The sequence below is a fragment of the Artemia sp. Qi Xiang Cuo genome, chromosome 1 (assembly GCF_049724085.1).
Source record: "Artemia sp. Qi Xiang Cuo chromosome 1, ASM4972408v1, whole genome shotgun sequence".
Classification (NCBI taxonomy): Eukaryota; Metazoa; Arthropoda; class Branchiopoda; order Anostraca; family Artemiidae; genus Artemia; species Artemia sp. Qi Xiang Cuo.
Window position 1 is genome coordinate 92,600,834 of NC_142794.1, and position 17,153 is coordinate 92,617,986.

The 17,153-nt window shown below is 32.2% G+C and overlaps 1 protein-coding gene across 1 annotated transcript in view; it reads right to left on the bottom strand.

The window, feature by feature from the left end:
- The window catches only part of LOC148956926 (uncharacterized), a 160,892-nt gene that overhangs the window by 56,108 nt on the left and 87,631 nt on the right, over positions 1–17,153 (bottom strand). The window contains exon 6 of the mRNA XM_089087789.1: positions 16,924–17,056. Coding sequence (XP_088943915.1) covers positions 16,924–17,056 — 133 coding nt within the window. The remainder of the gene's footprint in view (positions 1–16,923; positions 17,057–17,153) is intronic.

Here is a 17,153-nt window from a genome sequence, read left to right on the forward strand (position 1 = left end):
ATGGCGCTCAAATGGAACAAAATTCCGTGGCGCTCAAATGGGAAAGCGCTCAAATGGGAACACCCCAAATAAACACGCATCCGTGATCTTTCTTCTGGCAAAAAATCCAAAATTCCGCATTTTTGTAGATAGGTGCTTGAAACCTCTACAGTAGGGTTCTCTTATACGCTGAATGCGATGATGTGATTTTCATTAAGGTTCTATAACTTTTGGGGGTCTTTCCCCCTTTTTTTTCTAAAATCAGCCAATTTTTTTCAGGCGCGTAACTTTTGATAGGTAAGACTAAACTTGATAAAACTTATATATTTGAAATCAGCATTGAAATCTGATTCTGATGTCTGAAATCTGAATTCTGATTTTGATGGATCTATTGATGCCAAAATTCAGTTTTTTAGAATTTCGGTTACCATTGAGCCGGGTCGCTCCTTACTTACAGTTCGTTTCCACGAACTGTTTGATTTTAAACACATAAAGTTCATTAACTGTAATATTACCTATTTTAAGCTACATACATGAGAAAATTTGCCTGATTTTCAGCAAATGGGGAGTAAAACCACTAAAAAAGCAAGAACCATCAGATTCAGTACATCAGAGAACCCTACTATAGGGGAAATAAGCTCATATCTACAAAAATGGGGCATTGTGTATTTTCAGCGAGAAGAAAGATTACAGACGCCTGTTTTTTTTCCAAAAGAAGATTGTGTCGAACCAATCTTCTTAGAAAACCGGGAGAGGGCTCAATCAAACGAAAATCAAACGTTTTAGTGCTCTTTTTAAGTGACCAAAAAGATTAGAGGACGACTAGCTCCCCTTCCAAGTCTGATCATATTTTCAGATTACCATTATATTCAGCATAGACAAAGGTCCAATTACTGTGCTTTTTTTTATTACAAACCCCCATATCCCCGGGGGAAAGGGCTTTAATTTGCAAAATTTTGTCCATTATTCACGTATAGTCTTTTTATTTGAAAATATACGGATTTTGTTTTTTTTTGGGGGGGGGGGTATTTTCTACGGGGGAGAATTATCCGCAAGGAGAACTTTTCAAGAGGAGTAGCGTTCCCACTGGAATTTTCCATGGAAAATTTTACGCGGGGTGGGGAGAGGGCATAGGATTTGGCATGCTTTGAAAAACGGTCATGAGTTAAGTTCTTTAACTGAAAGTAAGGAGCAACATCAAAACTTAAAATGGACAGAAATTGAACGGTATATGAGGGGGTATACCCCTTCCTTGACCCTCGCTCTTTTCGCCAAAGTTTAAATTTTCGTCAGAATTCTTTAAGACAGACTGCTCAAATACAAGAGCAGTTGAACGTCAACGAGGAATATTTCCAAAGAACTCTTTTCATCGTAAAGAGCATGGATAAAGAAGGGGAAACCTCCCTTATTTGAGGAATACTTTCTGTTCGTTTTAAGTTTTAATATTGCTCCTTACTTTTGGTAAAAAGAAACTGTTTTTTCTTATGTATTTAATATTAATTCAGATCGTTTTAAGCGTGGTGCGTTCCACATTCCCTAAACTAGATATTTTTGGTAGCTTCACATGACCGTTTATGGTGCCTTGACTACTCTTCGTTTTTGTGCTGTTTTTGGACAGCCCTTTTATAGTGTTAAATAAAAAAAAATCTTCAACTAAAAGTAAGGAACACCATTATAACTGAAAACTGACAGAAATTATTACGTGTATAAGGGGCTACCCCTTCCTGATCCCTCCTTCTTTATGCTAAACTCTTAAAATTATTTAAAAATACTGCTCATTCAGATTCAACGGTGCTTGTCTTTGACCTCCTTAAAGAATCGTAACAAAAGTCTGACTTCAACGTAAAGGGTGAGGGATAAATAAGGAGCAGTCCCTTCATCTATGGAATGATTTCTGTTCGTTTTAAGTTTCATAGTTACCCCTTACTATTAGGTGAAAAAGTTAGTTTTTTTCAAATTTAATTTCTGGCCGCTTTTTAAATCATGCCAGGACCCCCCCCCCCCTCCATTAAATTTTTCCCATGTTTCACAATAACAAATACTATATAAACAATGGCCAAATCGCATAGCTTACAAACCCAATTTCTCTGGGGCTATGGGGAAGCTATGTCCTCCCCACTAGTACAGTTAGTGTATCTTTCAATTATGGTGAATCAAACTGCTATACCAAATTTTTGGGCAAGAAAGGGGTGTGGGAAGGAGGCTAGTTCCCCTCCAATAATTTGGTCACTTAATAATAGCCATGGAAATTCCGATGTCTGTCCGAATGAGTCCTTTTTCGATCTTCTGGGACCGTTGATTCGACGCGATAATGGTGAAAAAAAAATAAAAAAATAAGCAAGCATCCGCGATTTTTCTTCAGGGAAAAAAAAACAAAAAAAAAAATTCCACGTTTTTATAGATAGGAACTTGAAACTTATACAATAGGTCCCTGATGAGTCCGATGCTGTGGTTTTCATTAAGATTGCTTGACTTTTGGGGGGTTCTTTTCCCCCTTTTTCAAAAATCAGGCAAATTTTTAAGGCTCGTCGTTTTTATGAGAAATATTAAACTTAATAAATGTATATATTTGGAGTCAGCCTAAAAAGCAATTTTTTTTGGGATATTAATTGTTATCAATATTCCTTTTTTTAAAGTTTCAGTTAATATGGGCCGAGTCACTCCTTACTTACAGTTCGTTACCACGAACTGTTTGATAGAAGACAAGCATTTGCTTGGCTCAATTACAAGTTATTATGATCTTGCATGGTTTAAAAAGATCACAGTAGACAGAATATAGCAGTATGATCATTCTCTATCTCTCCCATTATAAAAACCCGGACAGGGGTGCGAGTGGAAAGAAACAGGCTAAACAAGCTAAGGCAGAAAGAAGTGGGAGGAGCTTTTTGTTCACGATGACCAGAAATGATCTGCGATAAGCTTACTGTCTATAAACTGTGAAAAAGATACACAGTATACAGCCATTTTTTGAACCTGAAGATTAGATTTCATACGTCAAGCTTATTACCGTTGCATAAACTTCTTTTTTTATTTGCCTTGTTCTTATCGTGAAACGAGACTTTTCAGAAAATATCTTGCCACGAATATTATTGCAGTTTTTGATGCAATATGAGTTGCACTTGATGCATGCGTTCCTTTTAGGCTAGGCTGTTATCACCGTCTTATCTTTCTTTACATACGAAAGTGCTTAATAACACACCGTTCTTTTGCTGACTTTTTATTTTCATAAATACAAATCGTGCATTTTGTTTGGGGAAAAAAATATTTTTATTATTATAATTTATTTGTGCCAGTTTTCCGCAGACAAATGTTGATTATATCCACATTTAGTTCAACAAGTGCCATTGGTGGGGATACCAAATAGGTTTGGAGGTGGTAGTATAGCTCATTGATACGAATTAAAGGGAAACAGTCGTTATTTTCAAATTCCTTTGTAGTCACTGGCAGCATTCCCTTTATAATGGTAAACAACCCCACTGCTAGGGTAGCAGTAGATTGTGTAATCCGTTTTGAAAAATTTATTCTATAATTACATTAGTTGAATAATGATATTCCTTCTATTGTAATACTTTCCATAATAACAAATCTCAATTTCAAAATCTCATAATAACAAATCTCAATAATAACAAGTCAATTTCTATTTGCTGGATTTCAGGGACTTTCAGTTTAGCTGCATCCCAGCCCTTCCTCCCTATTAATACATTGATACAACCCTAAGCTGTATTTAAAATTTTCAGTTTTTTTTTAAATTATTACTATTAGCACTATTTGGAATTATGAATGAACGTCTGATGAGAAACTACTTAAAAAAAAAAGCAAACGAACAATGGAGTAGTAATCAATGTTATACTTTGCTTGCCCCAATAGCAATCTCCATGTTATTTGCTTGCCCCTATAGGAATTCCACATTCCATGGCACCTTTCCATGCTATGATTACCAGTCCGGTTATTTGGCAGTGTATAATATGGTCAAGCATGTTTTGAGAGTTTGGTCGTAATAATAATTTAAGCATGCAGGTTTTTTTCTGTTTTTGTTGTCAATTGCACAATGAATGTACGTCATGACTTCACGTGCACATTCTTAAAAACTGGTATGTTATAAAATAGTCAAACATGTTTTGGGGGCATGCAAAAAACTATATAACTCAACCATAGTGGTTTTTCGAGGTAACATCCGTTTTTTTCGTCCTTGAAATATTGTATAAAATGGTCATGTATTGGAATTTAATTTTCATTATGTTTTAGCATATCGAGCATAGTACACTGGATTTTATTAACTCTGAAACAATGGATATTTCTATTTTCAATGTGAGTACACTTTCATTCTTTATTTCCAAAAAAAAAATCGTTTTACTAGTAAATTCAAATTTCAGGGGGACTTAGCCCCCCTCCCTTCCAACAATACAAACTTTAAAATATGATCAGTATATTCGCTAGAAAACGCTTAGTATGCTTTTTTCTATTATGTGAAACAAAAACTCTCTCCACCACTGCTATGTTTACAAGTTTTAATTGTTTTGAAACAGTTCTTTTTCGTTCAAAAATGTCCCCTTTTCCAATAGTGCGTTTAAAATATGCTGTCTTTTTCCGGTTTGAATGAAAAGCTTCGGTGTTACAAAGAGAGTGACAGTTTTGGAACTCAAATTTCACACGCTATTGCTATCATAAATTAATGGCATATGCTTAATGAATTAGCAACAAGGATGTTCCTTGACAAAGAGAGAAAATTGTATTCTAGTCTAATTAAAGGAAATATCTTTTATTTTCAATTGTATTCCATGATTAAGAAGGTTTTACGATGTGAAAAAAAAAGAAAAAAAAGCTTTATAGTTTAGTTTTTACGGAAATGGCATATTTTCGTTCCAAAGCTTGGCTTTTTCAGGGCTTGAGTTAAACGGGAGTTGAGTTGCACGAGGGTTCAGTTGCCTGGGGGTTCGGTTACATGCGGATTCAGTTACAGGGGTTTAGTTAAATGTGGTTGAGTTGCATAGTCTCGTTGGAAAAAATTGGAGTTCATACTTAAACAGTTCTATTAAGAGCTATTGCTATGGAAATGGCTCATTTTTGAATCGAAACTATGCTTTTCTGACTGAAGATACACATTTGAATCAGAAAATGTGAAAATGTACACAAATGAAACAGAGAAGTGTGTTTTGGCGATATTTTCTATAATTTCGTCTGAAAAATAGGAGTTCACGCTTAAACAGCTCTATTAACAGCTATTCTTATGGAAATGGTTCATTTTTGAACCAAAACTACGCTTTTCTGACTGAAGCTACACATTTGAATCAGAAAAAGTGAAAATGTACACAAATGAAACAGAGAAGTGTGTTTTGACCGTATTTTCTATAATTACGTCTGAAAAATAGGATTTCACACTTAAAAAGTTCTATTAAGAGCTATTTTTATGGAAATGGTTCATTTTTGAACCAAAACTACGCTTTTCTGACTGAAGATATACATTATAATCAGAGAAATGTGTTTTGATAGTATTTTCTATAGTGTCATAGGAAATAATTGGAGTTCATACTTAAACAGTTCTATTGCGAGCTATTTCTACGGAAATGTTTCATTTTTGAGCAAGAACTACGCTCTTCTGACTGAAGATATAAATGATAATCAGAGAAATGTGTTTTGATAGTATTTTCTATATTTTCGTTGGAAAAAATTGGAGTTCATACTTAAACAGTTCTATTACGAGCTATTCTTATGGAAATGGTTCCTTTTTGAACAAAAACTACACTTTTCTGACTGAAGATAGACATTATAATCAGAGAATTGTGTATTGATAGTATTTTCTATAGTCTCGCTGGAAAAAATTGGAGTTCATACTTAAACAGTTCTATTAAGAGCTATTGCTATGGAAATGGCTCATTTTTTAATCGAAACTACGCTTTTCTGACTGAAGATACACATTTGAATCAGAAAAAGTGAAAATGTACACAGCTGAAACAGAGATGTGTGTTTTGACCGTATTTTCCATAATTTTGTCTGAAAAATAGGAGCTCACACTTAAAAAAGTTCTATGAAGAGCTATTTTTATGGAAATGGTTCATTTTTTAACCAAAACTACGCTTTTTTGACTGACGATATACATTATAATCAGAGATAATTTGTTTTCATAGTATTTTCTATAGTGTCGTTGGAAAAAAATGTAGTTCATACTTAGACAGTTCTATTAAGAGCTATTGCTATGGAAATGGTTCATTTTTGAACCAAAACTACGCTTTTCTGACTGAAGATATACATTATAATCAGAGAAATGTGTTTTGATAGTATTTTCTATAATTTCGTCTGAAAAATAGGAGTTCACACTTAAAAAGCTCTATTAAGAGCTATTTTTATGGAAATGGTTCATTTTTGAACCAAAACTACGCTTTTCTGACTGAAGATATACATTATAATCAGAGAAATGTATATTGATAGTATTTTCTAGAGTCTCATTGGAAAAAATTGGAGTTCATACTTAAACAGTTCTAGTAAGACCTATTGCTATGGAAATGCCTCATTTTTGAATTGAAACTATGCTTTTCTGACTGAAGATACACTTTTGAATCAGAAAATGTGAAAATGTACTCAATTAAAACAGAGAAGTGTGTTTTGACGATATTTTCTATAATTTCGTCTGAAAAATAGGAGTTCACACTTAAAAAGTTCTATTAAGAGCTATTTTTATGGAAATGGTTTATTTTTGAACCAATATAATCAGAGAAATGTGCTTTGATAGTATTTTCTATATTTTCGTCTGAAAAATAGGAGTTCACACTTAGAAAGTTCTATGAAGAGCTATTTCTATGGAAATGGTTCATTTTTGAACCAAAACTACGCTTTTCTGATTGAAGATGTACATTATAATCAGAGAAATGTGTGTTGATAGTGTTTTCTATAGTCTGGTTGGAAAAAATTTGAGTTCATACTTAAACGATTCTATTAAGAGCTATGGCTATGGAAATGGCTCATTTTTGAATTGAAACTATGCTTTTCTGACTGAAGATACACATTTGAATCAGAAAATGTGAAAATGTACACAACTGAAACAGAGAAATGTGTTTTGACCATATTTTCTATAATTTCGTCGGAAAAATAGGAGTTCACACTTAAAAAGTTCTATTAAGAGCTATTTTTATGGAAATGGTTCATTTTTGAACCAAAACTACGCTTTTCTGACTGAAGATATACATTATAATCAGAGAAATGTGTTTTGATCATATTTTCTTATAATTTTTTTGGAAAAAATTGGAGTTCACACGTAAGAAGATCCATTAAGAGTTATTTTTTTGTGGAAAATGACTCATTTTGGAACCAAAACTATGCTTTTCTGACTGAAAATACAAAATTGAATCAGGCAAATGTATCTTGATCGTATTTTCTGTAATTTTGCTGCATAAAATGGATTTCACACTTAAAAAGTTTCATTAAGAGCTATTTTTATGAAAATGACTCATTTCGATCCAAAACCACGCTTTTCTGACTGAAGATCCAAGAAATGGGTTTTTGATCAAATTTTCTATAATTTCGACTGAAAAAATAGGAGTTCACTCATTGATTTTCATAGTTCATTTTGAATTTCTTTCATTGAAATGCAAGAGTTGGAATATTTCAGTAGTGTTTTGTTGTGCTGTACCTTGTCACTTTTACATTCTGATGATTTTTCGAATTTAATTTTGTATTTCTTTCGTGAAATGCTATAGTTGGACTATTTCAGTAGTTTTTTGTTGTGCTTTAACTTGTCAAAGTTACATTATATTAATTTTAATATTTAATTTTGAAATTCTTTTATTGAAATGAAAGAGTTGGAATATTTCAGTAGTGTTTTGTTGTGCTTTACCTTGTCACAGTTACATTCTCTTAATTTTTCAAAGTTAATTTCGAATTTCTGTCGTGAAATGCAAGAATTGGAATATTTCAGTAGTGTCTTGTCCTGGTTTACATTGTCACAGCTACATTCTCAGGATTTTTCAAAGTTCATCTTGAATTTCTTTCGTGAAATACAAGAATTGGAATATTTCAGTAGTGAGTTGTTGTGCTTTACCTTGTCACAGTTACATTCTCTTTATTTTTAGATTTTCATTTCGAATTTATTTCTTGAAATGCAAGAGTTGGAATATTTAAGTAGTGTTTGTTGTGCTTTACCTTGTCACAGTTGCACTCTCATAATTTTTCAAAGTTCATTTTGAATTTCTTTCGTGAAATGCAACAATTGGAATATTTCAGTAGTGTCTTGTCGTGGTTTACCTTGTCACAGCTACATTCTCATGATTTTTCAAACTTCATTTTGAATTTCTGTCGTGAAATGCAAGAGTTGGAATATTTCAGTAGTGACTTGTTGTGCTTTAGCTTGTCACAGTTACATTCTCTTGATTTTTCGAAGTTCATTTTGAATTTCTGTCGTGAAATGCAAGAGTTGGAATATTTCAGTAGTGTTTTGTTGTGTTTTACCTTGTCACAGTTACATTCTCTTAATTTTTCAAAGTTCATTTTGAATTTCTTTCATGAAATGCAAGAATTGGAATATCGTTTCTTCAACTGAAAGTAAGGAGCAACATCAAGACTTAAAAACGGACAGAAAATATTGGCTGTTAAAAGCATATTGAGCCTGTTCATGAGACACCAGTAAAAATTGTGTATGATTCAAAATGGAATAATGATTATTCTACTGATTACGAACTAAGAGAAGACAATAACTCCATTATCAAGAGAGAACATGGTGAACTATTTTATGGAATAGATTCAAAATGTCCAAAGTTAATCATTGATATTAATAATGTATCATAATATATTTTTGTATTAATATTCTACATAGCATTATTTCATTAAAAATACCGTAAACTCTAGTTTTTTGTAAGAAAATTATGGAAAATACAATTCTCTGGTTCAAATGTGAAACTTAAGTTTATTTTTGGATCGAAAAATAAAACTATTTCCTTAAAATCTGAGCTAATAAGGGCTTTTTGACCGTAAACTCTAGTTTCTTGTAAGAAAATTATGGAAAATACAATTCTCTAGTTCAAATGTGAAACTTAAGTCCAGTTTTGGATACTCATAATAATGAGGACTGATGGTTCTAATTTAAAATTTTTTTTCTTAAAAAAACTTTTTTTTAAACTTCGAAATTATTAAACTTTATTTATTTTTTATCTTTTTCTTTTGTACATATCTTAAAATGACAAAATATCTTTCTTGAATTCATCTCTTGGATACACAATATAGAAAAAAAAATGTCATTTCCAGACTTCATTTGCATGCAAGAGATACCGAGAGTTCTATGACTCCTCCCCACAATGAATTCTAAAGGTTTTATGAATCCTCCCCAAAATGAATTCAGATGCTTTTAGGAGTCATCCCCCTTAGCCATAAGTCCATTCGACCTTGAGCGAAGGTATAAAATATGCAAAGTCGACATAGCTTTATTTCATTTTTTAAGGTTAATTTAGACGAGGTTACGTGCGCGCACGTAACCTCGTCTTAATTAACCTTAAAAAATGAAATAAAGCTATGTCGACTTTGCATATTTTATTCAATATATCCGACAATTGATGCAGAAAAAGAATAGAGTTTGTTACTTACTTACTTACATTTTTTTCCATAATTTCCTGAATTAAATTTCTGTATTGTGCATCCAAATGGGGAATTCAAGAAAGAGTTTTTTACTTACTTGCGATTTTTTCATAATTTCTTGAATAAAGTATCTGTATTGTGTATCCAAGGGGTGACTTCACGAAAGAGTGTGTTACTTACTTACAAATATTTTCATATTTTCTTGAATGAAATGTCTTCTTTGTGTATCCAAGAGGTGAATTCAAGAAAGTGTTTGTTACTTACTTACTTAACTACTTACAATTTTTTCATAATGACATAATGACATGTCCAACACCGGATGTTGATAAAGAATTTATTCATTCTGATACCTAGATTTTGTCAATGTTACCTCATGTGTCTGACAATAGATGTATGCAAATTCCTTTTCTCAAATCTCCGATGTTTTGATATACATTCTAAACTGTTGATAAGCTAGCTTACTCTAAAAATAATGAAAATATAACAATATAATGCATAATATATTTTTAATGAAATAATGCTATGTAGAATATTAATACAAAATTATATTATGACACATAGTCATACACACGTTCACTCTTAAAGATCCAGAAACGATGGTCCCATGATATGGAATAGTTTTTACCATGTCTAATGAATTTATAACGATCAGGTATGACCTTAGGTATCCAGTGCGCGAAGAACCCGACCTCGTCTTCAGGACGATGATAAACCCCTTCAAATTTAGGACACTTAAATTCTTCTAGATTGAAAAGGGGAATCCTAGGATCACACTTTTGAATTAAAACTTTGTCTGTAGGTACATTACCCTTTGCGTAGAATGCTTCAACCCCGAAAAAGCTGCAAATTTCACTGACTCCCTCCTGGACATTTCTCAGTTCCTGACCACTATTATTAAGTGGTGTAATCACTCTATCGTAGAATCCCAGTCTGTTTATACGATGTAATGTAGTACTCCACAAGCTTTTATCATACTCATACATGTTGTAGTTCACTATCCAATGATAACAGTCAATTTTCTCAAGTTCCATTGACAATAATAAAAATGCACATTCAAATATAACACCACAAGATGATTTTTTCAAATCGATAAATTCTTTGTCATAGAGTCCTATCATCTTGGAAGGTATTAATGTACTTGTTAGGAAGAGAAATACATCAGCAAACTTTTATACCTTCGCTCAAGGTCGAATGGAGTTATGGCTAAGGGGGATGACTCCTAAAAGCATCTGAATTCATTTTGGGGAGGAGTCATAAAACCCTTAGAATTCATTGCGGGGAGGAGTCATAGAACTCTCAGTATCTCTTGCATGTAAATGAAGTCTGGAAATTACATTTTTTTTTATTTCTATATTGTGTATCCAAGAGGTGAATTCAAGAAAGATATTTTGTCATTTTAAGATATGTACAAAAGAAAAAGATAAAAAATAAATACAGTTGAATAATTTCGAAGTTTAAAAAAAATGGTTTGTTTTATGAAAAAAAAATTATTGAATTAGAACCATCAGTCCTCATCATTATGAGCATCCAAAACTGGACTTATGATTCACATTTGAACTAGAGAATTGTATTTTCCGTAATTTTCTTACAAGAAACTAGAGTTTACGGTCAAAAAACCCTTATTAGCTCAGATTTTAGGGAAATAGTTTTATTTTTCAATCCAAAAATAGACTTAAGTTTCACATTTGAACCAGAGAATTGTATTTTCCATAATTTTCTTACAAAAAACTAGAGTTTACGGTCAAAAACCCTTAATAGCTAAGATTTTACGGAAATAGTGTGTCTGACAATAGATGTACACAAATTCCTTTTCTTACATCTCTGATGTTTTAATGGACATTCTAAACGCTTGATATGCTAGCTTACTCTAAAAAATAATGAACACATAACAATGTAATATTTTTAATGAAATAATGATATGTAGAATATTAATAAAAAAATACATTATGATACATTATTAATATCAATGATTAACTTTGGACATTTTGAATCTGTTCCATAAAATAGTTCACCATGTTCTCTCTTGATAATGGAATTATTGTCTTCTCTTAGTTTGTAATCAGTAGAATAATCATTATTCCATTTTGAATCATACACAATTTTTACTGGTGTCTCATGAACAGGCTCAATATGCTTTTAACAGCCTCTATTTTCTGTCCGTTTTTAAGTTTTGATGTTGCTCCTTACTTTCAGTTGAAGAAACGATATTCCAATTCTTGCATTTCACGAAAGAAATTCAAAATGAACTTTGAAAAATTAAGAGAATGTAACTGTGACAAGGTAAAGCACAATAAAACACTACTGAAATATTCCAACTCTTGCATTTCACGACAGAAATTCAAAATGAACTTCGAAAAATCAAGAGAATGTAACTGTGACAAGGTAAAGCACAACAAGTCACCACTGAAATATTCCAACTTGCATTTCACGACAGAAATTCAAAATGAACTTTGAAAAAACATGAGAATGTAGCTGTGACAAGGTAAACCACGACAAGACACTACTGAAATATTCCAATTCTTACATTTCACGAAAGAACTTCAAAATGAACTTTGAAAAATTAAGAGAATGTAACTTTGACAAGGTAAAGCAAAACAAAACACTACTGAAATATTCCAACTCTTGGATTTCACGACAGAAATTCAAAATGAACTTCGAAAAATCAAGAGAATGTAACTGTGACAAGGTAAAGCACAACAAGTCACTACTGAAATATTCCAACTCTTGAATTTCACGATAGAAATTCAAAATGAACTTTGAAAAACCATGAGAATGTAGCTGTGACAAGGTAAACCACGACAAGACACTACTGAAATATTCCAATTCTTGCATTTCACGACAGAAATTAAAAATGAACATAGAAAAATGAACAGAATGTAACTGTGACAAGGTAAAGCACAACAAAACACTACTGAAATATTCCAACTCTTGCATTTAAATTAAAGAAATTCAAAATGAACTATTAAAATCAACAGAATGTAACTGTGACAAGGTAAAGCACAACAAAACACTACTGAAATATTCCAACTCTTGCATTTCACGACAGAAATTCAAAAAGAACTTCGAAAAATCAAGAGAACGTAACTGTGACAAGGTAAAGCACAACAAAACACTACTGAAATATTCCAACTCTTGCATTTCAATAAAAGAAATTCAAAATGAACTATGAAAATCCATGTGTGAACTCCTATTTTTTCAGTCGAAATTATAGAAAATTTGATCAAAATCCATTTCTTGGATATTCAGTCAGAAAAGCGTGGTTTTGGATCGAAATGAGTCATTTTCATAAAAATAGCTCTTAATGAAACTTTTTAAGCGTGAAATCCATTTTATGCAGCAAAATTACAGAAAATACGGTCAAGATACATTTGCCTGATTCAATTGTGTATTTTCAGTCAGAAATGCATAGTTTTGGTTCCAAAATGAGTCATTTTCCACAAAAAAATAACTCTTAATGGATCTTCTTACGTGTGAACTCCAATTTTTTCCAAAAAAATTATAAGAAAATATGATCAAAACACATTTCTCTCATTATAATGTTTATCTTCAGTCAGAAAAGCGTAGTTTTGGTTCAAAAATGAACCATTTCCATAAAAATAGCTCTTAATAGAACTTTTTAAGGGTGAACTCCTATTTTTCAGACGAAATTTTAGAAAATATGGTCAAAACACACTTCTCTGTTTCAGCTGTGTACATTTTCACTTTTTCTGATTCAATTATGTATCTTCAGTCAGAAAAGCAGAATTTCGATTAAAAAATGAGCCATTTCCATTGCAACAGCTCTTAATAGACCTGTTTAAGTATGAACTCCAATTTTTTCCAGCGAGACTATAGAAAATACTATCAATACACAATTCTCTGATTATAATGTATATCTTCAGTCAGAAAAGCATAGTTTTTGTTCAAAAATGAACCATTTCCATAAAAATAGCTCGTAATAGAACTGTTTAAGTATGAACTCCAATTTTTTCCAACGAATATATAGAAAATACTATCAAAACACATTTCTCTGATTATAATGTATATCTTCAGTCAGAAAAGCGTAGTTTTGGTTCAAAAATTAAACATTTCCGTAGCAATAGCTCGCAATAGAACTGTTTAAGTATGAACTCCAATTTTTTCCTATGACACTATAGAAAATACTATCAAAACACATTTATCTGAATATAATGTATATCTTCAGTCAGAAAAGCATAGTTTTGGTTCAAAAATGAACCATTTCCATAAAAATAGCTCTTAATAGAACTTTTTAAGTGTGAACTCCTATTTTTCAGACGAAATTATAGAAAATACGGTAAAAACACACTTCTCTGTTTCAGTTGTGTACATTTTCAATTTTTCTGATTAAAATGTGTATCTTCAGTCAGAAAAGCGTAGTTTTGGTTCAAAAATGAACCATTTCCATAAAAATAGCTCTTAATAGAACTTTTTCCAACTCCAATTTTTTCCAACGAGACTATGCAACTCAACCACATTTAACTAAACCCCCTGTAACTGAATCTACATGTAACCGAACCTCCGTGCAACCGAACACTCGTGCAACTCAACTCCCGTGCAAGTCAACCCCTGAAAAAGCCAAGCTTTGGAACGAAAATATGCCATTTCCGTAAAAATCTAAACTATAAAGCTTTTTTTTTTCACATCGTAAAACCTTCTTAATCATGGAATACAATTGAAAATAAAATATATTTCCTTTAATTAGACTAGAATACAATTTTCTCTCTTTGTCATGGAACATCCTTGTTGCTAATTCATTAAGCATATGCTATTAATTTATGATAGCGATAGCGTGTGAAATTTGAGGTCCCAAAACTGTCACTCTCTTTGTAACACCGAAGCTTTTCATTCAAACCAGAAAAAGACAGCACATTTTAAACGCACGATTGGAAAAGGGGACATTTTTAAACGAAAAAAGAACTGTTTCAAAACAATTAAAACTTGTAAACATAGCAGTGGTGGAGAGAGTTTTTGTTTTACATAATAGACAAAAGCATACTTGGCGTTTTCTAGCGAATATACTGATCATATTTTAAAGTTTGTATTGTTGGAGGGGAGGGGGGCTAAGTCCCCCTGAAATTTGAATTTACTAGTAAAACTATTTTTTTTTGGAAATAAAGAACGAAAGTGTACTCACATTGAAAATAGAAATATCCATTGTTTCAGAGTTAATAAAATCCAGTGTACTATGCTCGATATGCTAAAACATAATGAAAATTAAATTCCAATGCATGACTATTTTATACGATATTTCAAGGACGAAAAAAACGGATGTTATCTCGAAAAACCACTATGGTTGAGTTATATAATTTCGTGCATGCCCTCAAAACATATTTGACTGTTTTATATCATACCAGTTTTTTAAGAATGTGCACGTGAAGTCAAGACGTACATTCATTGTGCAATTGACAACAAAAACAGAAAAAAACCTGCATGCTTAAATTATTATTACGACCAAACTCTCAAAACATGCTTGACCATATTATACACTGCCAAATAACCGGACTGGTAATCATAGCATGGAAAGGTGCCATGGAATGTGGAATTCCTATAGGGGCAAGCAAATAACATGGAGATTGCTATTGGGGCAAGCAAAGTATAACATTGATTACTACTCAATGGTCATATCTAGGCATTAGGGAGCAAGACAGCCTAAAAAATAGATATTTTCTGAATGTAAAGAAGTAAAATTTGCGCTTTCATTTCGTTTCGTTTATATGGGACCATAAAATCCATTTTTAGCCATGTCTGATTGGTTGTATGTTATGACCATTGATTAAGACAGAACTCCAAAGTTTTTTTTATTTTTACTTTTAAGCTACTCTACTGATTTTGATTTACATCCATCTGTTTGGTTATTCATTCAAATTTTTGAAGCAAAGGAAAAAACGGTAAGAGCCACAGAAGGTCAAACAATGAGGGCAGTTTATGCACAGGAATTTGTTTCGAACTTGTACTTGAACGAACGATTGACCGAACGACCGAACGAATGACTGAACGAACAACCATGAGGAAGACCAAGGAAACGGTTGATTGGTAGCTTTGACCACAAGTACATCTTCAAACACTCCAGAACAGCACAAGACATATATTTTTTCGAGTCCTAGTTCATCCCTAAGACGTCCCACGAAGATTGACGAGACTTAATTAATTAAGTATTCCCCTGCCCCGGGAAAATTTTCCCCAGAAAATTACCCCTTGCGAACAATTCCTTTTTGAAATTTTCCCCAGAAAATTACCCCCTCGCGAACAATTCCTTTTTAAAAATTTCCCATATGCAAAATTGAGCAGCCAAAGAGAAAGTACGACAAATAAAAAAGAGAGAGGAATTTTGGACTATTCAACGTATATTTCAAAATATTGACAGAATAGACGGAGCAAAATATCCTGTATTGTCCATTTATAGATTTTTTTCTTCTTTTAATTCCTTTTCGGATTTTAGGGGGTTGAGTTATCATAGCTGGGCAAGATAAAGCTTAAAGAAAATAATTTGAAAATACGAATTATGTGCTGTGTTATTTTTTGAGCCTATTCGTCGGCTGATAAGATAAGATAAGATAAGTTTTATTCATCATTAAATACACATACAATATTAAATGTTATTAATCCCTCAAAGGCTCATTGGCCTTTGAGGGATTAGGCCAAGGATCCATTAGCAAATTCTCCCAGGGGCTACTTATCATTAAAACCTATTGAGAATTTGCGACTTGATTCTGATATTTGATTGAAAAGACAATGAAATTCTGTCTGCAAAGTTTTCAGTCAAAGCGGGTTGCACCAAAGAAATTTCAAAAAGCTGTCAAATTGATCATATGACATTTCTTTTGAGGTGATTTTGGGCATTTTCCTAGCATACATACTAGAAAGTTTTTACGGATATCCCTTTCCTGAATTTTAAAAAGAAAATTCTGCTCCGTTTGATAAAAAAAATCACTTTCTGATGATATAAGTTTCTCTAAAACTAAATATATCTATCTCCAGCACAAAACAAGAGAAGTTACATGGCTTTTCTAAGATTTCACAGAAACTAGATGTTGGCTTTTAGTTTTCTGCCTTTTATTCCAATCTCTACAAGGTATGGCAAGACAGCCCAATCAATTAAGATAATTTGGCCACATAAATTAAAAAAGTTTATAATGGACGAGATAGGCTGATTCTTTTTGTTTTCGAATCCCATTAATGATAATTAAGTTCTTGGTTGTACTCCATGTACTGGTTGTAGCTCAATCTGTCATAAAAGTATACCGGGTAGCTTTTGGTTTTGTGAGCTGGAGTGTCAGTGTTTACTTATATTTTAAAAGCAATTTTTTACTTCAATTAGCCAAAGGACATTCCTTTTGTACTTCCAGGAAAATACAATGATTATAAAATATATAAGATATAACTTACTCAAAATCTTGGTTAAATCATTGTAAGTTGTGTCTATAAACTGCTTAGCTTTCTCAAATTTATCAAGTGATGGCTTAAAAACTGGGTTTCCTTCTGTGTCCTTGTCAAAGTATGCAACTAAAAAGGTCAAGGCCTAAAAAGACAAAAAAGTAGCACATTGTAAGTAATTAAATATCTTTAAATTATGACATTTTTTTGTCATTATTAATATATTATATTATTTTATACAT